General features: G+C 35.3%; 1 protein-coding gene across 1 annotated transcript in view; it reads left to right on the forward strand.

Moving 5' to 3' along the window:
* The first annotated feature begins 2,527 nt into the window (after nt 1–2,527).
* CSPP1 (centrosome and spindle pole associated protein 1) overlaps nt 2,528–26,850 on the forward strand; it is a 98,089-nt gene continuing 73,766 nt past the window's right edge. The window contains exons 1-7 of the mRNA XM_052651701.1: nt 2,528–2,626; nt 4,506–4,605; nt 14,584–14,687; nt 15,405–15,428; nt 18,616–18,696; nt 19,997–20,095; nt 20,802–21,244. Coding sequence (XP_052507661.1) covers nt 2,528–2,626; nt 4,506–4,605; nt 14,584–14,687; nt 15,405–15,428; nt 18,616–18,696; nt 19,997–20,095; nt 20,802–21,244 — 950 coding nt within the window. The remainder of the gene's footprint in view (nt 2,627–4,505; nt 4,606–14,583; nt 14,688–15,404; nt 15,429–18,615; nt 18,697–19,996; nt 20,096–20,801; nt 21,245–26,850) is intronic.

The following is a 26,850-nucleotide window of genomic DNA, read 5'->3' on the forward strand; positions in this document are numbered from 1 at the left end:
ATATGCTATCTAGGTTGGTTATAACTTTTCTTCCAAGGAGTGAGTGTCTTTTAATTTCATGGCTGCAGTCACCATCTGCAGTGATTTTGGAGCCCCCCAAAATAAGTCTGACACTATTTCCCCATCTATTTCCCATGAAGTGATGGGACCGGATGCCATGATCTTCGTTTTCTGAATGTTGAGCTTTAAGCCAACTTTTTCACTCTCCTCTTTCACTTTCATCGAGAGGCCCTTTAGTTCCTCTTGACTTTCTGCCATAAGGGTGGTGTCATCTGCATATCTGAGGTTATTGATATTTCTCCCAGCAATCTTGATTCCAGCTCGTGCTTCTTCCAGTCCAGCGTTTCTCATGATGTACTCTGCATGCAAGTTAAAGAAGCAGGGTGACAATATACAGCCTTGACGTACTCCTTTTCCTATTTGGAACCAGTCTGTTATTCCATGTCCAGTTCTAACTGTTGCTTCCTGACTTGCATATAGGTTTCTCAAGAGGCAGGTCAGATGGTCTGGTATTCCCATCTCTTTCAGAATTTTCCACAGTTTATTGTGATCCACACAGTCAGAGGCTTTGGCATAGTCAATAAAGCAGAAATAGATGTTTTTCTGGAACTCTCTTGCTTTTTCCATGATCCAGCGGATGTTGCCAATTTGATCTCTGGTTCCTCTGCCTTTTCTAAAACCAGCTTGAACATCTGGAAGTTCACAGTTCACGTATTGCTGAAGCCTGGCTTGGAGAATTTTGAGCATTACTTGACTAGCATGTGAGATGAGTGCAATTGTGCCGTAGTTTGAGCATTCTTTGGCATTGCCTTTCTTTGGAATTGGAATGAAAACTGACCTTTTCCAGTCCTGCGGCCACTGCTGAGTTTTCCAAATTTGCTGGCATATTGAGTGCAGCACTTTCACAGCATCATCTTTTAGGATTTGAAACAGTTCAACTGGAATTCCATCACCTCCACTAGCTAGAATGTGGAGCAGCTACAGCCTTCATAACCTGCTAGTGGGTATGTAAGTTGGTATAACAACTTTGGATTACAGCTTTGTATTGTCTGCTGAAACTGAAGCTACACATGCTCTACGATCTAGAATCCTTACTCCCAGGTATATATCCAGGAGAAATGTGGGCACATACTCTCGCTGTTTGTAGCACTGTTGTGCATAATACCCCCAAACCAACAGAGCTCCAGTGTCCATTACAAGTAGAAGCTGATAAATTAATTATAACAATAAAAGTATTATAATTAATTTATCTGCTTCTACTTGTAATGGACGTTTCACCTATGTAATATTCTTTCTGATGATGCATAACCTGAATTTAGTCACAAAGAAACATTAGGCAGACTCCAAATAAGGACTGTTCTGTTAAAAGAGTAGTTGGTGGGTGGGCTGTATTACAAAATATTAGTGTCATAAACGACAGTAAGGTTGTAGAAATGTTGCAAAGTGATGAGTAAAGAGACATAACAGTGAAATGGTATACCTAACCTAGACTGGCTCCTAGATGGAAGAGAGAGAAATATATGGTGTAGTGGGTAGTATTAGATCAGGTGACAATGTTGGAACATGGACAATAGATTAAAAAATGTTACTGAAGTTGACAAGTATGTTGAGATTATGTAAGAAAATAATTCTTAATACACACTGAAATGTTTAGGGGTAAAGAGCACTGATATATGTAATTCATGCTGTGAATAACTTTAGAAAAAATTGTGGAAAGAGGACAAACTTGTGTGCACAGAGGTAAAGCAAGAGGTGCAAGATCTTAAGCAATAGAGAATGGATAAATAATGTACAGGTGTTCTCTGTACTGTTCCTGTTGCTGCTTTTTTTGAAAGTCAGAATTATCTCTAAATGGTTAAAATAAATTTTAATAAAAGTTTTGATTTAAGGTTCAAAGGTTTTTTTTTTCTGATGTGGTGGTAGTTGTTCATTTTCCTTTTCTGATATTCATTTTCTTTTCTGCTATTTTAAATATGTTGTAGGTTTGGGGGGGAGTTGAGATTGAAAGCTGGTAGGCAAATTTCATTCAAGCTTGTTTGATGTCCTCAATTTGATAATTGACACTGAGTACTAAATGTAGACTGCATGTTAATAATTAGCCTAAAGATATTCTGATATAGCTATGCTCACTGAAGGGTTTTTAAATATTTAGACTGTGATCTTTTTTAAAAGATAATTTATTTACTTTTGGCTGTGCTGGGTCTTCGTTGCTGTGCAGGCTTTTCTCTAGTTGCAGAGAGAGGGGCTGCTCTTCAGTTAAGGTGCTTGGGCTTCTCATTGTGGTGGCTTCTCTTGTTGTGGAGCATGGGCTCTAGGGTGCACGGCCTTGTTAGCTGTGGATCCCAGGCTCTAGAGCACAGGCTCAGTAGTTGTACACAGGCTTAGTTACTCCAGGGCATGTGAGATCTTCCCATATCAGGGATCGAACCCATGGCTCCTACCTTGGCAGTAGGATTCTTTACAACTAGGCCACCAGGGAAGCCCTAAAAATTTATTAAATTTTTTTTTTACTTTTAGTATCTTCAAAATGGCTGATAATTTGGATGAATTTATTGAAGAGCGAAAAGCCAAATTGGCCAGAGACAAAGCAGAATTGGAAAGTGAACCACCGTACATGGAAATGAAGGTAAAGATAATAATTTTCTTCTAACGTGTTTCATTAAATTGTCTGAAGATTACCCTCTTTAAGTGCAAAATATCTTCTTCTGGGAGTGAGAAACTTCTGTTTCAGTTTAGTTTAACTGTACTATCATTCTAAGTCTGAGACCCTGAACCTGGATAAGATTTCAGTAATTTTGAATGCAATTTTTCTTCTGTGGTGTTTTGTACCTCACAGTTTCTTTTCTCTCTTATTAGAGTTTTAATTAATAAGTTATGTGCTTCCTAACATGATTAGGAGACTAGTTCTAATGGAAGGAACTTTCAGAATATAAACAGAAGAGATGTAAAAGCAATTTCTTATACTCTTTGTGAAAAGGTTCATTTTTTTAATGAATCAGTATCTTAAACATTTTTGAAATCTACAAAAATGAGTTTATAAGGATAGTTTCTTTTGTGTATTTACTTTTCAGAATATAAATCTGTTAAAATGTTTCTGAAAGCAGTGTCTGAAAAAGCTTTCTTAAAACTTTTCTAGCTATGATATTTATTGAGGCTGCTGGGTACTGTGCTGGGCTCAGAGAATATAGCCATGGTCTAGACAGATGTGGTGCTTTTTCCCGTAGGCTCAGTGTGTGTAATAAGAAACAGGATGTATGTTAATCTGTGCCATATGGGTCATCTTAATTAGAGGAATCGAATATAATGACTTGCCCAAGACAGTCTTGCTTTTCTTGTTGTCCCAGTGTCTCATCTGGTTTAGCATTTGCCCTGGACAGAGGTATCTTGGTGGAAATGATAAATAACATGGACACCATAATTATAAAATAATTTTATTCATATAGCTAACATTTATTGTGTGCTAACTATGGATGAGGCATAAAGTCTTTAGCGGTTACACTGATACTTTGCATCATGAATCTATGAGATAAGTACTGTTGTCATTTTCCAAATGAGTAAACTGGTACATAGTGACGTTAAGTATGAGACTTAGGTGATAGAATAGTAGAACTAGGCTTTGACCCCTGGCAACCTGAATACAGTGTTTATTCTCTTAACTATCTTTGCTTCCATAGTACCTGCCATGTACAAGGAGCTGTGCCAAGGACTTTACATGTATGATAGCATTTAATCATAAAGTCTCAGTGAAGTAGGCAGAATTTTTGTTTGTTTTACAGATTCCAAAAATGAGGCTTAAGGGGTTAAGTAAATCGTCCAGGCACGTACAAGATTGGATTCATGTGTCCAGCTCCACATTTTATGCCCTTAACCATTTTTCAGTACTCAGGACTGACAGGTTTAGGAGGGAGTTATTAGATAGCTTTAAATATAGCTTTATTATCATTTCTACCCACTCCAGTGTTCTTGCCTGGAGAATCCCAGGGACGGCGGAGCCTGGTGGGCTGCCGTCTATGGGGTCGCACAGAGTTGGACATGACTGAAGCAACTTAGCAGCAGCATTATGATTTCTAATACTGTAGCAAATAGATAATAATCTTCAAGTCTTAGATCAAGTATCACCTACTCAGTCAGGCCTTGCAGTTCCTCTGTTATCATTTCTGGGCCTCCTTACAGTTGTTCTTTTTTTTTTTTCTGTTTCTCCTCTGTGTCACTCACTTGTTTGTTATCACAGTAGTTTATAAGCTCTGTGATGGCAGAGATCCTTTAGTATTTCTTCACTACCTGTTTTTGATGCCTAGGACAATATCTGGTGGGAACTCAGTGAATATTTGTTGATAAGTCAGTGAGCTAAATAATACAACATTGCAGCGCTAGTAAATACCTTTGAGTAATTCCTCAAACCTTACACTTAAATTTCGTTTTAAAAAATACCACTGAAATTAATTGTACATTTTTGAAATTTTTTTTTTCCCCCACTGCTTTTGTAAATATTATGTCTCTTTCAGGGAAAAGCATCAGAGAAGCTTTCTGAAAACAGTAAAATATTAATCTCCATGGCTAAGGAAAACATACCACCAAACAGTCAACAGACAAGGGGTTCTTTAGGTATGTCTTTAGGTGTGCTAAACTGAATTTAAGATATTCTTAGCAGGCTGTTATGAAGGAGCTTTGTCTTGTCAGAAAAAAAGACAATTTTTGAATCCTAGTAACTCCTTCCTGTCTGGAATCTTGTATGTGACAGTGTGGTCTACATATGAAATAGAATGTATACTGAGAAACTTGTTCTCATTGTAACTGTTATTGTCTTGGTTATGATTTATAGAAATCATAGCAATAAGTATGTATCATAATTGAAAATTTTGAATGGCATTTGTGTGAGAAAGTGTGTTAATTGTTGAATAATAATGGTGGACTTGCTTTTATATAAAAAATCAAAACTATGCTTAAAAGATAGAAAACATTACTGATGACTATTTTGAAATTATAAATAAGTTAATATTTAGGTATATTGAGTCTTTGATTATGGTTTGGTATGAAAATATTTGGGATACTACCTCATTTTAGCTTTTCGGTAGGTGTATTTTTTCTTTTAAGAAAATATATGAATATTTAAAAATTGCCTTGTGAATTACTGATGATAACTGAACCTTTTTCACATTAAAGAAGTCAGATATGATTAATCCATTTGGTTAAAGCATTATTCTCATGTGGATGACTTTTCATGGCCATGAGTATACTCCTAAGTTGTTAGTTGCTTTGCATTTGTATTCTGCTAGGAGTACATGGGGATGTTGGCCAAAAGACTGCTGAATAGTTTAGTGGGCTCTCTATCTCTACTAGAAAAACAGCTCAAAATGAATGCCATACTTTTAGTATCATATATATAGAAAACCTTTTCCATTCTGGGTCTGTTACAAATTATTGGCTAATGTACAGCTTTTGAGGAGAAAGTAGTGGCACCCCACTCCAGTAGTCTTGACTGGAAAATCCCATGGACAGAGGAGCCAGCCTACCAGTAGGCTGCAGTCCATGGGGTCGTTAAGAGTCGGACACGACTGAGCGACTTTGACTTTTCACTTTCATGCACTGGAGAAGGAAATGGCAACCCACTCCAGTGTTCTTGCCTGGAGAATCCCAGGGACAGGGGGAGCCTGGTGGGCTGCCGTCTATGGGGTTGCACAGGGTCGGACATGACTGAAGCGACTTAGCAGCAACAGCATACAGCTTTTGAAGGAGGAAATAACAACCCACTCTAGTATTCTTGCCTGGGAAAATCCCATGGACAGAGGAGCCTGGCGGGCTATATAGCTCATGGGGTTGCAGAGAGTCAGACATGACTGAGCACGCACACATGCCTGTAGCTTTAGTGAACTAAGTATTATATTGGTTAAGTGCCTTAATCTCTAAGGCACTTAGTTTCTTTATAACATAAAGAGGTTTAGATTATCTTCTAGCCCTAAATTTTTACGAATTGAAAATTTAATTATTCTGAGAGATAGTGTTTTGAAAGTTTGATAGTAGGTTCTCTCAAGCACTAAGGTGAATCAGTGACTTTCTGGAGCTATGAGTTGCTTTGGAATGCGGCTGTCATGCCTTTGCAACCTGGCATCAATTATTTAAGCTCTTTGTTTCCTCATCTTAAGAATTGTGTCTATCTTAAAAGGTTATTGTGGCAGAGGTTGAATATGTATGAAAAGATGAGTGGCCCATTAATGATGGACAATAAATACTAATTTTCATGACTTTTTACATTTTTAAACTAGGTTTTTTATTTTTAAGAACTATATTAAAACTTATTCTTTATTACATTCACAAATCATGTAGAGTTTAAAGTCCAATTTAACAGATAATGACTTCTCCCTCTTCCTTAACTGGTATCCCTTATTTATTCACAGGGCTTTATTTAACATTAGTGTGCTCATTACTCCTTAATCTCTATCCTAATTCCAGTTTCTTTGGTGAGCTCCAGACCCATATGTCTAATGTTTTAATGACATCTGTACTTGGATGTCTTGGACTCAGAATCAACATGTACAAAATTGACTCCTCTCAAACGTTAGTGAGCTGGCTTTGTGGTCATCTTTGACACCTTTTTTCCTTTTTGTATCCCACAGCGAATAATTACATAGTTCAGATATTCTAACATCTAAACCTCAAATAAGTTGACTTTTCTCTAATTCCATAGAGATCATTTTATATAGGTGTCCATTGGCTTTCACTTAGATATTTTTTCCTAGTGTTCTTTTTGTTGTACCATCTAGCCTTCTCTGTTAAGTCTCTGCACTCCCAGTTGATGTCTTCCCCCAAACCGAATCGGATCATGTTAGTCTCTATTTCAAACCCTTCAATGGCTTCTTATTTCTGTTAGGGTGATTTTACTCTTTTATTACCCTTACCAGATTGTGTTGGCCATTCCTACCTTATATTCCTGTGACATTGGCTCTCCCCCTGAAGAACAGTTTTGAACTTGTTCAGCTCTCTGTTTTACCTCAGTAGCACCCCAGCTTTTCTGCCATTGTGTGTTCATTGCCTAACACTGTGTCTGGCACTTTGGTGTTTAGAAAAGATATTTTGAATGAATGAAGGTCCCATGGCAAAAATAAGCAATTTTGTTAGGTGTGTAAAATTTAATTTTCATGGATTATTTTTTTAATTGCCAACTGGAGTATAATTATTTTTGATGCACATTGAATCTTTCTAAAGAATAATAATTTGATATTGTATCTTTGAGCATTCAGTTACTGATTTCTTGCCTGAATAATTGTGGTCTTAAGATTAGGCCAAATACTTAATTTTTGATGTTAGGAAAAATGTAAAGTAACTTGGCAACAGTTTTCCGTAAGTGATTTGAGGCATTATAAAACAAAGTGGTCTAAAATTTATACATTGAATTAAGCTCAGTGACACCATACTTTGAATGAGTAATTAAGCATAGTAGCTATCAGTGATAGGTAAATTAGCAATATTTGTTTTAGCCAATGAAGACAGCCTATTAATAGCTCATTGTACAGTTGTCATGTACCACTACATTTTTATGATTATGTAAATTCATTTCTGTTAGACGATGATATTCATGGATAATGCTTATCCATGTAGCTCCTTCTTCCACCAGTTATACCTCTGACCAAAGGATTTGAGGAGTGTTAAGACTTCTACAAGTCTTAATCTACAAGGCTTCTCTTACTTCACATACCAGGTGCAAGTGTGGAGTTCACGGGCCATCCTTCCTTCAGACGAACTGTTTCTACCACCTCTTCAAGTTTGATAACTCGCTAGGTGACTCCCAGAGCTCAGGAAAGTGCTGTACTTATCGTTACAGGTTTATTATAGCAAAAGGATACAGATCAGCCAGCCAAAGGAAGAGACACACAGGGCCTGGTCTGGGAGGGTCCACATGTGAAGCTTCCATCAGCCTCAGGGATGTGTTACCCTCCTAGCACATCAATAGGTGACAGTATAGAGTATTGCCACCTAGGATGCTCACCCGAGCTTTGGTGTCTAGAATTTTTACAGGGGTTTCATTGTATAAGCGTGAATGATTTTGTCACTGTCCATGTGGCTTATTCTCTCCAGACCTCCTACTTTCCTGGTCAGGCTGATGTCGCATGGGTCAAAGGGCCAACCCTCCAACTACATGTTTGATCTTTTTGGTGTGAACAGTCCCCATCTGTATTATCTCTTTAGCTTAAACCATCTAGAGACTCATTGTGAGTCACCTTATTAGTATCAACTTAGGGGTTTGTTCTGGAGACCTGTGATGAGTAACATATGATCTCATGACTCAGAAGATTCCAAGAATTTAGAAGTTACCTCCCAGAGACAGAGGCTAGCTAGATTCTTATACTCAGCATGTGCATGGCTTAGTTGATATATGCTGATGAAATGGTGTCATTGATAAGGAGTTTGTTAGAATTACTTAGATTTAATGAAATTATGAGAAAATTGGCTAAAAACAATCTGTAAAAGCAAATGCTGTTTTCCATCTCCCTAAACCATTTCTAGGCATAATACTTATTATTATTTTATTTAAAAATCCTAAACTTTTCTGACCAGCTCATTTTCATGTTTCATAAGCATTATTGATGAGAAATGCTTCCTTTAATCTTTTAAATTTAGTTCTGTCATACCTCAGTCAAAGATCATCCCCTCATTCTTTCTCTTCTTTAGAGCAGTTGAACATTTCCCCTTAGATTGGTTGAGGATTATTCTTTTCATTTTGATGTTTTATATCCTGGAAGACATTTTTAACAAATGAAACAATATAGTAAATACTTTCAACATTTTTTTAATATGTGTGTATTTTGACTCTACATCCATAGATTTTGTACTGATTTTAAAGTGTAGTTCATGGCTCAGTGATAAGGATGAGAGCATTGCTGTATTTAAGATTTTTTCCCCGCTGTGTTTTTCATTAAAGAAATAAAGGAAAACGTGCACATGGTAAAAAAAAAATGACACAGAAGTATATATAGCATGAGAATTGATGATCCTCCTAACCTTGTCCTCTAGTTATTTAGCAGTTTCTTGTATGCAGTTTCATGACTAGACTGCACACATGTGTATAACCCTCTCTTCTTTTTCTGTATATGGTAGCATAAATCCTGTTGTGCATTTGAAGATACCACCATTTACAGTATAGGGGCATGACCATGACCTCCTGAGATTAAAAAGAACCTTACTGTTTGTTGACAGACCTGGAGCAGTTACTGTCTGCTGCTAGGGTTTCCACTGCAGACTGGCTCTTGGCTGCTGTTTGGAACTTAGCTTGTAAATAGTTTCTTACACTGATGAAAAGAATGGCTTATTGTGCCTAAACTTTATATAAACCATATGGTTTATGTAGAGTACCTGCTTTCTGTCTGTAGAGTCTAGAATTTCGGTACCTACTAGGCAGAGGGTGCCTGAGTGACCAGCTCCTATTAAAAACCCTGGACACTGAGTAGGGAGCTTCCCTGGGAGATGACACTTCATGTGTGCTGTCACAGCTTGTTGTGCAGGAATTAGGCACATCCTGTATGATTCCACTGGGGAAGAACTCTTGAAGTTTGAACCTAGTTTACCCTGGACAGTGCCGCATTCCTTTGTTAGTTTGCTTTGTATCCTTTCGGGGTAGTAAACCATAATTGTGAGTATAATGGCTTCTGCATTCTGTGAGTCCTGTCAAGTCACCAAACCTGGGGATGGCTTTGAAGACTCCCAACACATTCCTTTTCAGTCTTTATTTTTTCTGGTTCCTTTCTATCTCCCTCACCTCTAAACTTTGGATACTCCAGAATCCATCTTTAATGTTTGTAGGCCCTAGGTGTTTTTTATCTGTCCGCCATTTCTAGGCAATATCTCTCACTTATATCAAAGTGCCATTGATTTCAGGCTCCAAAATGTCCCAAATTTATTTTAGCTTTCATTCTTAGAAGTCAAGTAAATCTACAAGCAAAAAGTTTGCAGATTATTGACGTAAGAAAAAATTTTATTCCTGTTACTAGAAATTAGTATGATTCATTCTCAATACAGTTGTGCTTGTGGAAATTTGTAAAAGAATTATAAGGAAGGAAAATTACACTGCTGCAATTTAAAATTAATATCAGAAAAGAAGCAACAGCAGAGTTTCATACTGCAGCGTCATTCTAGGGTTTAAGCTAAAAAAAGATTTTGGATATTAGGCAAAAGAAAAGAAAATCGTTTTTACTAATTTTTAGTAGTACTTTTAACTGTCACTCCTTGTAGCATATGTGGTCTTAGGTTTCTCTTATTCCAAGTTAAATCCCAAACATTCTGCCTCTTTGGTGTAGTTTGTACAAGTCAAATGGGTCCTTTGTAATAATGTCTTTTAGCTGAAGTTCTCCTCAAAGTATTTATTTGCATCTCTTGATAAGTCATTTGCTTATGGAAAGGCTTAGTATTATTTCCTATAATTTGTCCTTTGATTATTTTGACATAATACTTGTTGATGGTAATATAATAATGAAAAGAAGAAACTAAGTGTTCCATGGTAATCTTTAAAATATTTACTATGAGTGCTATTTAGAAAATAAAAACTAATTTTAAAAAGGTTACACAGTGTAGTTTTAAATATTTAACCCATACCCACTATGGAAACCAGATACTTTTAATTGCTCTAGCTCTGAAGCATAGTGTTAACTTAGAGTCAGTCACTGATGTTGTATTTGGTGAAGTGACATCACTTCAACTGACCCTAAGGTGACACTGATGCTTTACTTGCCCCTGGAACAATCAGAAGACAACTGCCCTGCAAAAGTAAGTCTCACCATGTTTCTCAGTTCATTAAGTCAGTTAGGATCCCATTGTTAATACTTAGTTTAAAGTGCACAGAATATTTAAATTGTTCTATACAGTTCTTAATTTTATGTCTATGACTTACCTCTGATATTGTAAAATATTGGTACCAGATAACAAAAATAATTAAAAAGTATTTTCTGTTGACTGACCATTTAGTTAATAAAATTTTAAATAATTCTGAAGGCATTATGTATTCTCACTCATCTTTTAAGACAGTTATTACAAATACTATCTGAATCAATAGTGAAAAGCAGATACTCATGATAAACTTCATATGAATAGTAATTATAGATGAAAATGAACCATATTTTTCTTTATTTTCTTTCATATAAACCCACCAAGCAGAGCTGAAAATCAGCAGCAAAAGCCACCTTAAACACGTGACTTAAAAAGCTGTAAGTTAACTTGTTCTGCTGAGTAGGAAAGCTGAGCACACTGGGGGGCATCATCCTTATAGCATTGTTTTCTTTTCCTCCTTGACACAATAGTGCATCCATTGTGACCCTGTGTAACTAGAGACATAGAACTCTGGTTACTAGTCATTATGCTTACTCTTTCTATGCAGTCATACTCCTAAAAGCAGAGATGAAATACTCAGAATAGTGTTTTTCTTCTTAATCTTTCTCTTACTCAAGCATTCATTTATATATTCATATACACATTTATTGTAAAGTTGAATAAAGCATGGACAGTGCGTTCATGGATTTTATAGTTTAATTTCATGTCTGAAATTCCTTTCTGAATGTGAGAAGCAAACCATTTTTCTCTTTAGGCTTAAATTCTGTCTCTTTGAAAATAGGTTTTTAAATTTTCTTTGTGAGGAAAGAATGTCTTTCTCAAATGAATTTATATGGAATGCTTTAGATTTTTCTGGAAGAGAATTAGGAACATGAGTAAGAGGTGTCTTTAAGGAGTCCTCTGTCATACCCTCATCATTAGGAGTTAAGTAGGCCAGGAGTGCTTATGAAGAGAATTTGGGTTTTTATGGTAGAAAGGGGAATTTAGTATTACATAAAAATCAATAGACATTCATTTATATTTAAAAGACTTTGGTTTTATTTTTGCTCCTGAAACATTTTAGTGATATAACGAAGCAGTGATATGACACAGTCATGAACAGTTTCCATCATTTAGATGCGTTATGAGGAATAAGGCAGAAAAAATGGTAATATCCATATTGGTGTATTACTTACAGTCAGTTGTTTCATCTGTATTTCTTGTAGCTGACTTTGAGGAAAATTAATTTTGTTCAGAAATAATATTTTATACTTTAGTATTGCCTAGTAGGACTAAAAAAGCGAAAGAAGCTTCAGAAATTGTAACACGTACGTGCTATTGGTGCTTGACATAGTGTTTTAGTATTAAAAATATTTTTAAAGTATACAATTTGATTTTAACTGTTTTATTAAGATATAATTTACATACCATAAAGTTTACCCATTTAAATTGTACAATTCAGTGGTCTTCAGTGTATTTACAAGTTGTGCATCCATCGCTGTGGTCATCATCCTAAAATGTAATTCAATTTTTGAACTCTTGCATAAGGAAGCCCTACTCAAAATGGAAGTTTTTCTTAGAGGACTAAGATTCTTTTACAGAGTTTCTATTTGGAATGACCAAACTCTGGAAATGGGTAGTGGTAATGATTGCACATTTTGAATGTACTTAATACCAGTGAATTGTATGCCTGAAAATGGTTAAAATGTCTGTTTTACCACAATAAAAATTAATATCCATTTATATGAAATCAGAAATGGCAGCTTTAAAATTTTTTGGAAATTTCAGCCTAAACCATGCATGGCTGTTTTTATCAGACATGTTATATTCAATATCTTGTGATAAACCATAATGGAAAGGAATATGAAAAACTCCCTGGGTTCAGAAGATCCCCTGGAGAAGGGAAAGGCTACCCACTCCAGTATTCTGGCCTAGAGAATTCCATGGACTATACAGTCGATGGGGTCATAAAGAGTCGGACACGACTGAGCGACTTCACTTTCATTTTGACATGTATATGTATAACTAAATAACTTTGCTGTACAGCAGAAATTAGCACAACATTGTAAATCAGCTATCAGTTCAGTTCAGTTCAGTCGCTCAGTCGTGTCCGACTCTTTGTGACCCCATGAATCGCAGCACACCAGGCCTCCCTGTCCATCACCAACTCCCGGAGTTCACCCAGACTCACGTCCATCGAGTCAGTGATGCCATCCAGCCATCTCATCCTGGGTCGTCCCCTTCTCCTCCTTTCCCCAATCCCTCCCAGCATCAGAGTCTTTTCCAATGAGTCAACTCTTCGCATGAGGTGTCCGAAGTACTGGAGTTTTAGCTTTAGCATCATTCCTTCCAAAGAAATCCCAGGGCTGATCTCCTTCAGAATGGACTGGTTGGATCTCGTTGCAGTCCAAGGGACTCTCAAGAGTCTTCTCCAATACCACAGTTCAAACGCATCAATTCTTCGGCACTCAGCCTTCTTCACAGTCCAACTCTCACATCCATACATGACCACAGGAAAAACCATAGCCTTAACTAGACGGACCTTAGTCGGCAAAGTAATGTCTCTGCTTTTGAATATACTATCTAGGTTGGTCATAACTTTTCTTCCAAGGAGTAAGCGTCTTTTAATTTCATGGCTGCAGTCACCATCTGCAGTGATTTTGGAGCCCCCCAAAATAAAGTCTGACACTGTTTCCACTGTTTCCCCATCTATTTCCCATGAAGTGATGGGACCAGATGCCATGATCTTCGTTTTCTGAATGTTGAGCTTTAAGCCAACTTTTTCACTCTCCTCTTTCACTTTCATCAAGAGGCTTTTTAGCTCCTCTTCACTTTCTGCCATAAGGGTGGTGTCATCTGCATATCTGAGGTTATTGATATTTCTTCTGGCAATCTTGATTCCAGCTTGTGTTTCTTCCAGCCCAGTGTTTCTCATGATGTACTCTGCATATAGGTTAAATAAGCAGGGTGACAATATACAGCCTTGATGTACTCCTTTTCCTATTTGGAACCAGTCTGTTGTTCCATGTCCAGTTCTAACTTAATTAAAAAATTGTTATGACATATATACTTTTATGTCAGAATACCACATTATTAATTTTCACAGACTGAAAGACACATATTAAAGTTGTTGTAGGTGTTTTAAAAGAAATTTCAGCAGAATTAAATGAAGAAGAAAAGGTAATTGGCTTTCCTTTGCTTTAGTTTTGCTGTGCTTAAAAAAGCGAGATGGCAGGGACTTCCCTGGCAGTCCAGTGGTTGAGACCTCACCTTTCAATCTAGGGGGTGTGGGAACAGATCCCTGTTTGGGGAGCTGGCATCTTGCAAGTCTTACAGCCAAAAAACCAGATATAGAGCAGAGACAATGTTGTAACAAGTTCAGTTAAAGACTTTAAAAATGGTCCAACTCAAAAAGAAAAAAAGAAAGGCACGATGGCAAACAGTACAGAGCCATGTATCTAAAGGGGGAAGAACTAAATATAACCCACACACCCCCACATAGTACTATGAAGACACCTTTTATAGATGTATAAAAAGCCTCTGGAAGAAGACACAGAAACAGCAGTGTTGGTTGTTCTAGGTGGGAGAAGTGGATGGGAGGGATATTTTCCATTGTTTGAATGTATTAACTATTGAAACATTTCAAATAAAAAATTTATTATCCTGATCCAAGTCTCAGAATCCACGTGACTGTGTTCCTTCCTACTGTGCTTTGTTACAGGACATTGCATTGAAGTTGAGATTGGGTTGCAATGAGCTACATTGCTTAAGAAGTTGTTTTCTTTCTAGGAATTGATTATGGATTAAGTCTACCACTTGGGGAAGACTATGAACAGAAGAAACATAAACTGAAAGAAGAACTGCGACAAGATTACAGACGCTATCTTACTCAGGTAATGAGTTCTAGTAACTCGTTTGGTTTTGTGCTTTAGAATTTACCTCCTGAATTTAGTTTCATAAGATTTTTTAGTCATATACATTAATATTTATGTTTTTAGGGGTATCTAGCAATGTACTGTAACAAAAGGTAAGTGATATATATGACATTGATAGAGAAAAAAATGATTCTGAGAATTGGTGCCATGAAATAACACAGACTCTTGACCTTTTAAGGAGGACAGTGGGTTCTAATTTTAAATGAGATTGTAAATTCTTGTTGTTCATGTTTTTTATAGAGTAGTCATGGTATAAAATAGCCCAGCCTACTACTCTGTTCCCCTCAACCATGTATTAAAATGACATGTGGAGTTCTAGTTTCTAATTATTTTCTTAAGAACTAAGCTTATAAAACGTCATTCAGCATATTTCCTTAACCATCAGGTTTTGCTTTATGATTTAATCTATTTACTTAGTGGAACTCTTGTTTTAAGTATTTTTTGTTAAATTATATGATAGCTAATTATTATAAGTTTTAAAATATAGTTTATTAGGTTATAAATGTATCTAAAACTGTCATCATGTTTCTAGTCATCCCAAGAGATTCTTTAGTTTCTTCCTACTTTATAATGTTTATTCCACATGTATGCATCGTCTCTTATTTATTTTGATTTGACATGAAGAGAAAGGACTTTGAATACATTTTACCTATGGTTTGTTTCCCTTGACTTTAGGGTATTACACAAGCAAAAAGAAAGGTAGGGTTGCCTGCAAAATGTTGTTCTTTACTGTTTTGTTTTAGATCTAGTAGCTTGTGATTATTTGCATATATGATATTGTTGTTCGCAAACTAATAAAAATAACTTCATTTGTGATTCAGAGACTTTTTAATGGCACCATTTTGGATCCTTGCTTTTAGCAAAATGACACTCTATACATCATACGTTTCCATTAGTGCAATCAGTCATTCTTTTTGATTCCTGCTTTGCATTTGTTTTTGTTGCTTTCTTATGCATCTTTTAGAAATATTCTGCAGCTATTGTAAATTCATTTGTTCTCAGCATGCACGTTTTTGTTCTTCAAAATAATTATAATTGTACTAGTTGCATTAAGATTAATAAAACGACAGAATATTTAAGATATTCTAAGATATTTTTGAACTGTTTGTTGTCAGTCTGGATTACTTGATATTTTGGTTCCCAAACCTGTGGATTACATTTGCAAACTTATATTGGAAAATGAAGAAAACATATTATAAAACTGTTTTTAAAATGAATCTCACACATCCATTTATCTTTCAGCCAACACTTTTTAAACACTTGTCATTGAGATGAATCTGGTATGAATTTTGTCTTCAAGGGGCTTAGAATCTAGTTGTAGAGATAACATTTATACAATTCAGACAGTGATAAATCTTAACAAGGCAGGTACTGTAATGATCAGGAAAGGCCTCCAGATTTTTGACTGATCTCCTTGCCCTAATTCTCAATCCATTCTCCATGCTACTTTCCAGCATGATCTTGTCCCTTACCAGTTGAAATCCTGCTGTGTCTCCTCTCTGCCTTCAGGATAAAAACCCAAGTTGCTTAGCATGACATGAGTAGTCTCTTCACGATCCAGCCTGCCTCCCTGGCCTTGGGCCTCATTGTCCTCTCCCTTTCCCTACCGCTCGTTGGCTGAGGTTTTCCTTTAGTATCTGCTACAGTCCGTGGGGCTGCAAGAGTTGGACAAAACTTGCGACTAAAGCACCACCACTTTCACTTGTGGATTTTACATTATTTTATAGACACAACGTTTTTAAAAAAGAATGGCAATGGAAGGTATAAGAAGAAATTGCCTTTATGAAAGAGAAGAATCTAGGAGCACAAATCTTTAAATGTAAAGGGCTGTGAAGGAATTTTTGGTCTTAGATCATTAAGAATATAGTTGTGGTAGAGGAACAGTTGTTCCTTAATATGACAAAGACAATTTTTGGTTGACATCTGAGAAGGCGGGAGTGGAGAGGAAAGCAAGGGAAAAAGAAAATTATGTAGGATATGGGGAGGCAGCTGCCATGGTTCCTTGACTCCTGGAATATGTACAGTTTCCAAGTCCCATTCTCTCTGGATTTCTTGTGGCTTCCAGACTTTTGTAAGAGTATTAACTTTAAAAAATGATCAAATCTTTTCTGCCAAGAAGAGCCACTTAAACAATTAACTACCATCTTCTTTCTTGTCTTTAGAATAAAAAACACTTGGCCATCTAAACACAAAAAGAACATATTCTCAGAAGAAGTTTTTAAACTGAGTCAGTAAATTATTTCCAGCCCAGACCTCTCTCCTGAACCTCAGACTCTTGACATTTTCACTTAGAAATCTAGTGGGTATCTTGTGTTGAGCATGTCTAACAAGGGAACTCCAGATTTCCAATCTTTTCGACTCCCATCCCCTAGAAGCCTGTAGGCTACCTATCAACTATTCTTGTCATTTTATTTATTTATTTTTTGGCCACAGCACTTACCACCTTCTAACATACTGTAGAATTACTCTTCGTTGTGTTTATTATTTCTTGTCAGTTTCCCCTGCTGGAATGTGAACTTTGGGAAGGCAAAGATCTTTTGTTTTCTTCACTGAAAAGTCCCAGGTGTATCAAACAGTGTAGACATATTGGGCACTCAGTAATTACTAAATGAATGAGTGAATGATTAAAGTTCAGCGAAGCTCACTGTGTCATCCTTATTATTAGTTTTTTTCATTTTATTGAAAAATACAGACATCATTCTGGGCCCATGTTTAGAGTGGGGCATGGCTTAATGAAGGAATAAGGATGCAGTATCTCTGTATGCTCAAAATTGGAACTCTGTGTGTTTTGATACATGTGTAACTACAAAATGACTAGGTTTACATTGTACTTTGGTATATAGGGATCAAACTGACTCAGGGATCTAGTTGTGTGTCAAATTGTTTCTCTTAATAAATAAGCTTAGAATTTATGTAACTGCCTTTCAAATTAGCTTTTGTAGCACAGTTTATTTCTAAATTCAGATTAGTCTGTTTTATCAATTATTTTGTTCCCATGATGTTTTGAGTATAACTCTGTTGCAGTACATTATATTGTAGTTATTTGTTTCCATGTTTGTTTCTTCATTTGAATTATAAATCTCTTAAATATAGGGAACATATACTTATCTTTTTCTCCTTACCACCTGTAAAAGTAACAGAAAAGTATTAGATTGCTTGTTTTATGAATACAGAAAAGTCATAGAATTAGGTTAATAAGTATTGATTGATTTAATCCTCATTACCTAATAATATAGACTTTATTATTATTGTTTTACAAAGAAACAGAAGCAGATAAATTAAGAAACTTCTCCAGATTATATGACTACTCAGCACTAGTACCAGAAAGTTGGGGATTGTATATATTTTTTATAAATCCCTTGTGTTTGTTTTATGGTGTTCAAAGAGATTTTACATATCTTAAATCCTTCTTGATCTTGTAGCAGCTTTGTTAAGGCAAAATAGATTCCAGTTTCATTTTACAGAAGAAAGTCTGGATCAGAGAGATTAAGTGACTTGCTCAGTGTAGCACAGCTGAAAATTGTTGTAGCTGGTCCAAGAGCCCAGGCCTTTGGATTCCTAGTCTGATGCTCTGTCACATTGCATTACATAAATGCTTAATGGACAGGAATGGAGAGGCTCAGAGAGAAATAATGTTCATAGTTTATGCCTTATGGCATTTAAATACATATCCATTAATTGCAGAGAAATTAGAAAATTCTCTTTTTTTCTAATTTTGGTATAGTCTTCACACATTTGTAGCTTCTGTCTTCATCTCCATTTCATTCTGTTGCTCTGTATAATGTAATAATTTAGGCTATATTAATAGAATATAAAGCACATTTATGAAACATTTTATAAAGGCAGTTAGGTAATGTATTTTTTTAATGTGTGTGTCTATATACAGAAAAATTTTCTATCCGCGAGTGAAACAGATTCATCTACTCTGGGAGTTTCTCTTCCTATTGGTGAGAGGTTATCTGCTAAGGTAGGTGGATAGGAATAGTTGTTATGGATAGCAGTTTCTTGAGGCATCAAAATCATGAAAGAGTATATTCTTGATTTAAATGCAAACAAGTTTACGTCATTTCCATACTTGATTTTTTTCAAAATCTGTTGAGTCTCTAATGCTGTTTAAAAAATGTTTTGGAATGTTAAATTTGTAACCATGTAATATGCTATATTCCTTTAATATATTAATTAAATGTTCAGAATTCATTTTTTTAAAGCATTGGTTTCTAAGCTATAAAGTTCAGGGTATGTGAAAAAAATTATCAGTGGGATGAGTGGATGAGAGTATACTGAGCTTTTATATAGGTGATTTTTGGGCTATTTGAATATGTGTTCCTATCACAAATAAGTGTATATTATCTTAACAGGGGGTAGTGATTAAGCACTGTATTCCTCTTGCAGATATTCAAATTCCCAAGCTAGATCAGAATTATGATATATAAGGCAAATAGACAGTAAGTTTCAAAAGACAGCCTTACTTCTTACAAAACTTTTTAGATTGTGCTGTTTCAATGATGCTGAAGGTATTGGGGCTTAAGAACATTTCCTAATACAATATATTTATGTTTCAACAGAACATTGATGTTATAACATTTTAGTTACTATGATAATTTTACGTTTTTATGTTTTAAATAGAACGAAGATCTTTCCTTAAACTTGGGAAGGAAATGGATAGAAGCAGGTCTTTCAAGGGTGCGGTGTGAGGAATTGGAGGCAAGAGATACCTTTGAGAAGGAAAGTAGGAAGGTAGCCTGGTCAAGTCTTGGAAACATGCTAATGACAGACCTACTGGCAAACACATTCATGCACTTCCTGGTGGAAGAGATTTATTTATGAATGCTTTCGGCAGAGTGCACTGGGATTCTCTAGGATTGCTGTTGGTAAACAGAGAATTCAGGGACTTTTCACAGCTCCTAGGAAGGTATCATCTAAGTCAAGTAACTATTGGAGTATAAAATGTCAGCATTTCAAAATCAAAGCCATGCCCTCATGTTAGAGATTGCCTGTGTTAATTGGAACTTAAGCGTGTAGTAAACCTTATTTTAATGTGGCCAGAATGGACGAGGGGAACTGCACTGGTGGTCTCTGATCTCTTCCTGCATCTCCTGTGCCTTACAACTATTCCTGCCTTTGACATTATTAGTAAAGTTTGATGCTAAGCAGGATCTCTGAATTGTATGAGTCTGATTTGACTGTTAGGTACTTTTTCCTAATGTTGAAATTAGCATTGCCTTTTTTTTTTTTTTTAACATTACCTTTTGGTTTTCTATTTTAAGGAAAGGTTGAAACTTGAACGTAACAAAGAATACAATCAATTTCTCAGGGATAAGGAAGAATCCACTGAAAAGTTCAGACAGGTAGAAAAGAGTACTGAGGTAGGTTTTGCTTCTAAATAAATCTTTACATGCTGAATATTTGTACTCACTTGAAAATATTTTTATATTATTAAACATTTCACTCAGTTTTTATATAAATATTTAAAAAGTTAAGCCAAACTGAACCAAACACAGGAGAGAGATTTAATTTTGTAAATGGTTTTATCTCATACTGAAGAACTTACTCTGCTTTTTAACTTGAACTTCATGGAGGGGATTTAATTTTAGAGATTGGTTTTAAGTAATGTTTGTTTATATTTTATTTTTAAGTGATTTTTTGTACTGACAAATTTCTAGCTGTATGTATGTATATACATATATATGTAAAGAAATATAACCAAATTTAAGAGTGGTTGAAAAATTTACTGCATCCTATATTCTGTGTGTTGAGAAGGCATTTAATTTGAAATACTCTGAACAAATATTTAACTGCCAAAATACGTGTAAAGTCTCCTTGGGATAGTTTATCTTCTCTTTTTGTAATCATCTATCCATATTAATGTTGCCTATTTATTTTGTATTTATTAAGTTTTATTAAAGGATAACACTTCTTTGGAGGTTATTTCCTAAAGAAAAGATATTTCTTATGGGTGATTAAGCCTTTGATTTGAGATGATAAATAGATTAAGCATCATTTGAGAATTTAATTACCTTTTAGAAGATAGCATCTCATTAAGATCTTTTTCTTCTTTTTTTTGTTAACCAGCAGAAGAATCTAAGAAGTAAAAAACCTATTAGTCAGGTTAAACCTGATTTACCTTCACAAATACAGTCATCTTGCGAAAATTCAGAGGGTCCTAGAAAAGATGTCTTAACTCCTTCAGAAGCATATGAAGAACTTCTAAACCAAAGACGACTAGAAGAGGACAGGTACCGAAAATTAGATGATGAAATTGAATTAAGGAACAATAGAAGAGTCATTAAAAAAACTGATGAAGAACTGGGCGTTTCCAGTAAAACACATCAAAGGTTTGACAGCAAGACTGACATTCCAGATAGAAGATTTCACAGGTTTAATGAGGATCGTGCTTTTGATAAACAGTCTTACAGACCAGGCTGTGATCCAGAAGTAAGTGAAGACATGGATGAGAGGTTTAGATATGAAAGTGATTTTGATAGAAGACTTTTGAGAGTTTATACAAAAGACAGGTATTTACAACTTCATTTTTATTTTCTTTATTTGCTTAATATTACTCTTGTTACTTTTTATTATTATGTTAGATGCTGTTTCATTTCATGTACATATTTGATTAATTTTAGGATGCTATCAGTTTTATACCATAATTTATGTGTCACTGAAGAACAAAGAAAACAACCCATGGTAAGGAAAAGGGGAACCAATTAAAAAGCTAGGACACTAAAAGGCTACAACTTAGGTAAATATAAAATTAAAAGGGAAATAAACTTTCCCACAGAAAAGGACAGAAAAGAAACTTCCACTTCTCAACCTTGGCACTGAGTGGAGGGAGTTAAAAAGAACTTCCCTGAGAATTTGAACTGTAAGCCAGTACTGATTCAGGTTTTCAGTCTCAATTCATTCTGCAGTATTGTCCAAAACCGGAGAAGGAAATGGCAACCCACTCCAGTACTCTTGCCTGGAAAATCCCGTGGACGAGGAGCCTGGTAGGCTGCAGTCCATGGGGTCGCTAAGAGTAGGACACGACTGAGCAACTTCACTTTCACTCTTCACTTTCATGCATGGGAGAAGGAAATGGCAACCCACTCCAGTGTTCTTGCCTGGAGAAGCCCAGGGACAGAGGAACCTGGTGGGCTACTGTCTATGGGGTCACACAGAGTCGGACATGACTGAAGCGACTTAGCAGCATTGTCCAAAACAGCCCTGAGGTGAGAATTCAGTTATCTCATTCTCATAGGGCGCCATGGTGACTGGCATGAGAAAAATAACTTTTCCCTGCAATAATTGACTCACAGCCAGATTCAAGGCTTTTTGAGTTTCAGATGTTAAAATGTGTGAGGGGGGAAAGCACTTTAAAATAGATGAAATACAGTTCATTCCTTTAATGTTTCTATGCTCTAAGTACTTTTATCAACATTTTTGCCTTTAAGTTACTTATTGAAGATTTATTTAAGTGAAATGGCACTTACTAATTTTGATCAGATTTTTAGGTGCTTGTCAGTTCTTTTGGATGTTGTTTCTGTGACACTATTTGTAATTTATTAATTACTACAATGGGGTCTTATTTTATTAAGTCATTTGTCTTAATACTCAAAGCTTGCTTTAATCTAACTTTTGATTTGGAGATAGAGATATGACAGGATCTTATATTTTCATTGACTAGGTAACCTGTAGGGATTACAGGTAAATATTGAACAGTTTATGGGACTTGTTTCATTCATTCATCCAAATAGATTATTTTTTAAATATTTTAGAAAATTTTCTGAGACACAGTGCTGCATGATGATTCTAATTATTAATAATCATACAAAGCCTTTGCAGTTCTTTCTTATCTGCTCTTTATTCTGTAGTTATTATATTCTGCTCATATCCAGTCTTTTTTTTTAATTTTTAGTTTTTTAATTGGAGGATAATTGCTTTACTAGGTTGTGTTAGTTTCTGCTGTACAACATATTCACTTTGATTTAGGTAATCTGAAGGATTAGAATTTTGTAATGCCAATTATAGTTTATTTCTTGTTTGGATCTAGTTGTACTTCAGAAAATGCTCCAAATTCTGTAACATGTTATATTTGAAAATGTTTGTATCTAGAGGTCGTCAAAGGCTGCCTGAACTACAGGAAGTCTCAGTTGGGGAAACACAGATATTTTTGGACTCTTGGTACTGCCTTAATTTGTACATGAGAACTTTTTTCCCTTATGGTGTCAATTTATGTTTAGAGTGTTATGTAATGTATACCTTTTAAGATTGGAATTAAAAAAAACTTACTATGGTTGTTTTGTTTTTAACGTATTTTAATCCATTATTTTTGTAATTATACCTTGTGATAATTTTTACATGAACTAACAAATCAATTTCAGCCCAATTATTTGAGAGCAATCTTTTTTCTTATGTATCCCATGAATGAAATGAAATTTCTATATAAAATCTTCCCCAAGCAGTAGTTTAGATTAAATATATAGGTCAGTGAGACTAATGCCTGTTATACATTTTAATGTTTTTAACAATATTTCTTAAAAATGTGAATCATTATTATACATTTTGTTATTGTGTAAACTTTTACGTCTCTAAGTGTAAGGTCTTTCACATATGTCTCAATGGCGGCTGCTGCTGCTAAGTCGCTTCAGTCATGTCCGACTCTGTGTGACCCCATAGACCGCAGCCCACCAGGCTCCGCTGTCCCTGGGATTCTCCAGGCAAGAACACTGGAGTGGGTTGCCATTTCCTTTTCCAATGTGTGAAAGTGAAAAGTGAAAGTGAAGTTGCTCAGTCGTGTCTGACTCTTAGTGACCCCATGGACTGCAGCCTACCAGGCCTCTCCATCCATGGGATTTTCCAGGCAAGAGTACTGGCAGTTGAGGTTAAAATTGGATTTCTGTATTTCAGATTTGTAGATATCTTATTTCCAGCAAAAAAGAAAAGATTTCACATTGATGACTAGATTTATTTAGCAGGCAGAGTGGTTGCTAGGAAAAATCACTCTGCTTGTTAGTGAAATTTTTGAGACTAAAGAAATGTCTACCATCATTTGGTCTCTTGCTTTAACTATCTTAAAACTGTTGTTCCTTGGTATTCAAGGGGGATCCATTTCAGGACCCCTCAGGAATATAAAAATCTTTGGATGCTCAAGTCCCTTCGGTAAAGTGGTGTAGTGTTTCCTTATAATCTATGCACATCTTCCCTTATGCTTTAAATCATCTCTAGTTTACTTATAATATCTAATACAATGTAAATGTTATGTAAATAGTTGTAAGTGCTATGGAAATAGTTACCTGTTCGTAAGAAATTCAAGTTTTGCCTTTTGAAACTTTCTGGAATTTTTTTCCCCTCAAATACTTTCTATCTGAGATTGGTTGCAGAACCCACAGATACATAAAGTGAAAGTGTTAGTTACTCAGTTGTGTCTGACTCTTTGCGACCCCAGGGACTAGAGCCGACCAGGCTCCTCTGTCCATGGAATTCTCTAGACGAGAATGCTTGAGTAGTAAGCCATTCCCTCTTCCAGGGGATCTTCCCCACTCAGGGATCGAACCTGTGTCTCCTGCACTGCAGGCAGATTCTTCACCGTTTAAGCCAGCAGGGAAACCCCCACAGATACAGAGGGCTGACTGTATACGGTAATCATCTTTTGGCTCTGCAGGTCATTTTCTTTTCTTTTTAAATTAATTTTATTGGAGTATATAGTTGGTTTACTGTCTACTTAACCATAAGTTCTTAAAAACAATCACTGCTGATTGTGAGAAGAACAAAGTTCTTCATACTTCTAAATTTCCCATGTTCTTTTTTTTTTTTTCCTTTGAATAGTGAACATGCAGTGAATTCTAGTTTTGATTTTGATTTTTAGGTTTTTAATCTTAGTTCTTTTCTAATTACCCTATTAACTTTTCTATATACTGTTATGTATTTATTAATGAAATATTTCCCTCACTTTAAATATGAGAAGATAAAGCCCAGGAATGATTTTACTTTCTTAAATTAATCAATCACTGACAGTGTTTTAAAATAGGTAACAGATGGTTAGCATTAGTTTGACAGTTGCACTGTGTGTGTGTGTATGTGTGTGTACTTTGATACATATTTGCTAATTTAAGTAAATTAATGTTTTAGGAGCTTTCTGAAGTTGAATATAATACTGTTTTATAATACTTTGAAACTTTTACATGATTTTAAAAAAGATAGTCATCCTAGTCTTTATTAACTTGAGCTGTAGAAGTTAATATACTAACTACCTTATTATGTTTTATTTTACAACCAATGTTCATGTAATGGGTAAAGGAGATTTTTAGCCTTGAAAATGTTTCTTTTTTAAAGTTTTTACATGATTAAGGCAGTTAGCACTTGCAGTTTAACTCTTGAATTTGTTAGTTTGTAATTGTGATTTTCATTTAAGAAAATTCTGAAATTGTGCTTCATGTGAAATTAGAATCTGAGATAGAATCTGACTCAATAGACTAAGTGCTTGCTTAGTGTAGGACACTCTTAAGTAAGTGTGCATGCTTAATATGTAAGGTATAAATGAGGAGAAATGGCTTATTAGAACATGAGTTTATTAAACTTGGTATTACTTTTTTTTCTTAGTTACTTTTCATTTTTATTTGGAAAGACCCATTTTAATGTAATTTTCACCACTTTAAAGATGGGATCAATATTAGAAAAACCCATTATTGAATTAAAGTGAATATGAAAATTGGAAAAGAACAGAAAACAAGGAGAAAAATAGTGACTACCATTTAATAGCTCAGTAGTTTTCTAATAATTTCTATAATTGAGAGTCCCTCTAGCAAAATTCATTTACATTAGAGAAATTTTTTATGTGAAAACAGGTGGTGTAACCATTATGAATTTTATGATTTAAGTAAGGAGGAACTTGGTTCTTTCTCCCTGTAAGCTGTGTCAGGACCAATGGGTGGTAAATATTTTATGTCATTCTTGACAGCATAAACATTGTAAATTTATTCCTGAAGGACTTTTTTGATTCTGTGGTTTATTAATGAAAAATGTTTTTATTATCAGTTAGAAATTGTTCATTCACATTTAACTTAGCTGAAAATACTTGTGGTTTTAAACAACTTGCTTTTTCTTCTGTAAGAGAGTAATTAGTTTTTAAAAGATAAACGTGTTAATTTTTAGAGTAAACTTGGCCTCTACCCATACCTGTTTTCTTTGGGCCTTGAAATTTGAACCTGATTACCTGGAATTACTGACCCATGTCTTCAAGGAAATAGAAAAAGCTTTTTCCATTTAGCATAGATTTAACTTTTTTTGATAGTGAGATGGTGAAATATTTTATAATTATTTTATTCCCTCAATCAAATCTGATTTGATATGTCAAAGGAAGTAAAGTTTTCCTTTTATGAGAGCTGTCCCTTTCTGAAAAAACCTCGGTTGCTTGAGGTGTGGTAAGTGAACCTGTGGATCAGAGGTGGTAGAATATTTAGATAAATTAGTTCTGGGTCACAGGGATGGTTTTAATGTGAAACTGGCTCCCAAGTTATAGCTAAACAGAAGGAATTTACTGGCCCTAACTGGAATCCCTGGATCTGAATAAAATTAGGCTGTTCTTAGATGATTGATGAGTTCACTACTTGTGGATTTTATCATCTGTCAGTTGCCCCTTAATGTGAAGAGGGCTGAAGAGATAAGAAGATACAAATGGTGAAAGCGTTGCTGGCTCTCACCAGTTCCCTTGTCTTGGGACTTCATTTGCTTCAATAAAATAAAAATAAACTGTGAGAGCCTTATAAAACCAGTTAAAGCCAACTCACTGGGATAGTTAAGAGTGATTAAATGATAAATTTATTGGAAATATGAAGGAGAGTTCAATAAATGAAGGAAGTTCCATTATAATTATAGGGACATTTTAGTAATAAGTAAGGTGGTTAACTTTCCAAACTATAATTTGACTTCACAGCTTGTTAGGTTGCTTTCTAGGTTTTTTGTTTGCGTCTTTACTTTTTTTTTTTAAAGGTCTTGTATTAGTAATTAAAAAAATATTTAAAAAGGTAAAGTCGCTCAGTCGTGTCCGACTATTTGCGACCCCATGGGCTGTAGCCTACCAGGCTCCTCTGTCCATGGGATTTTCCAGGCAATAGTACTGGAGTGGATTGCCGTTTCCTTC

Source organism: Budorcas taxicolor, chromosome 14 (genome assembly GCF_023091745.1).
Source record: "Budorcas taxicolor isolate Tak-1 chromosome 14, Takin1.1, whole genome shotgun sequence".
Taxonomy (NCBI): domain Eukaryota; kingdom Metazoa; phylum Chordata; class Mammalia; order Artiodactyla; family Bovidae; genus Budorcas; species Budorcas taxicolor.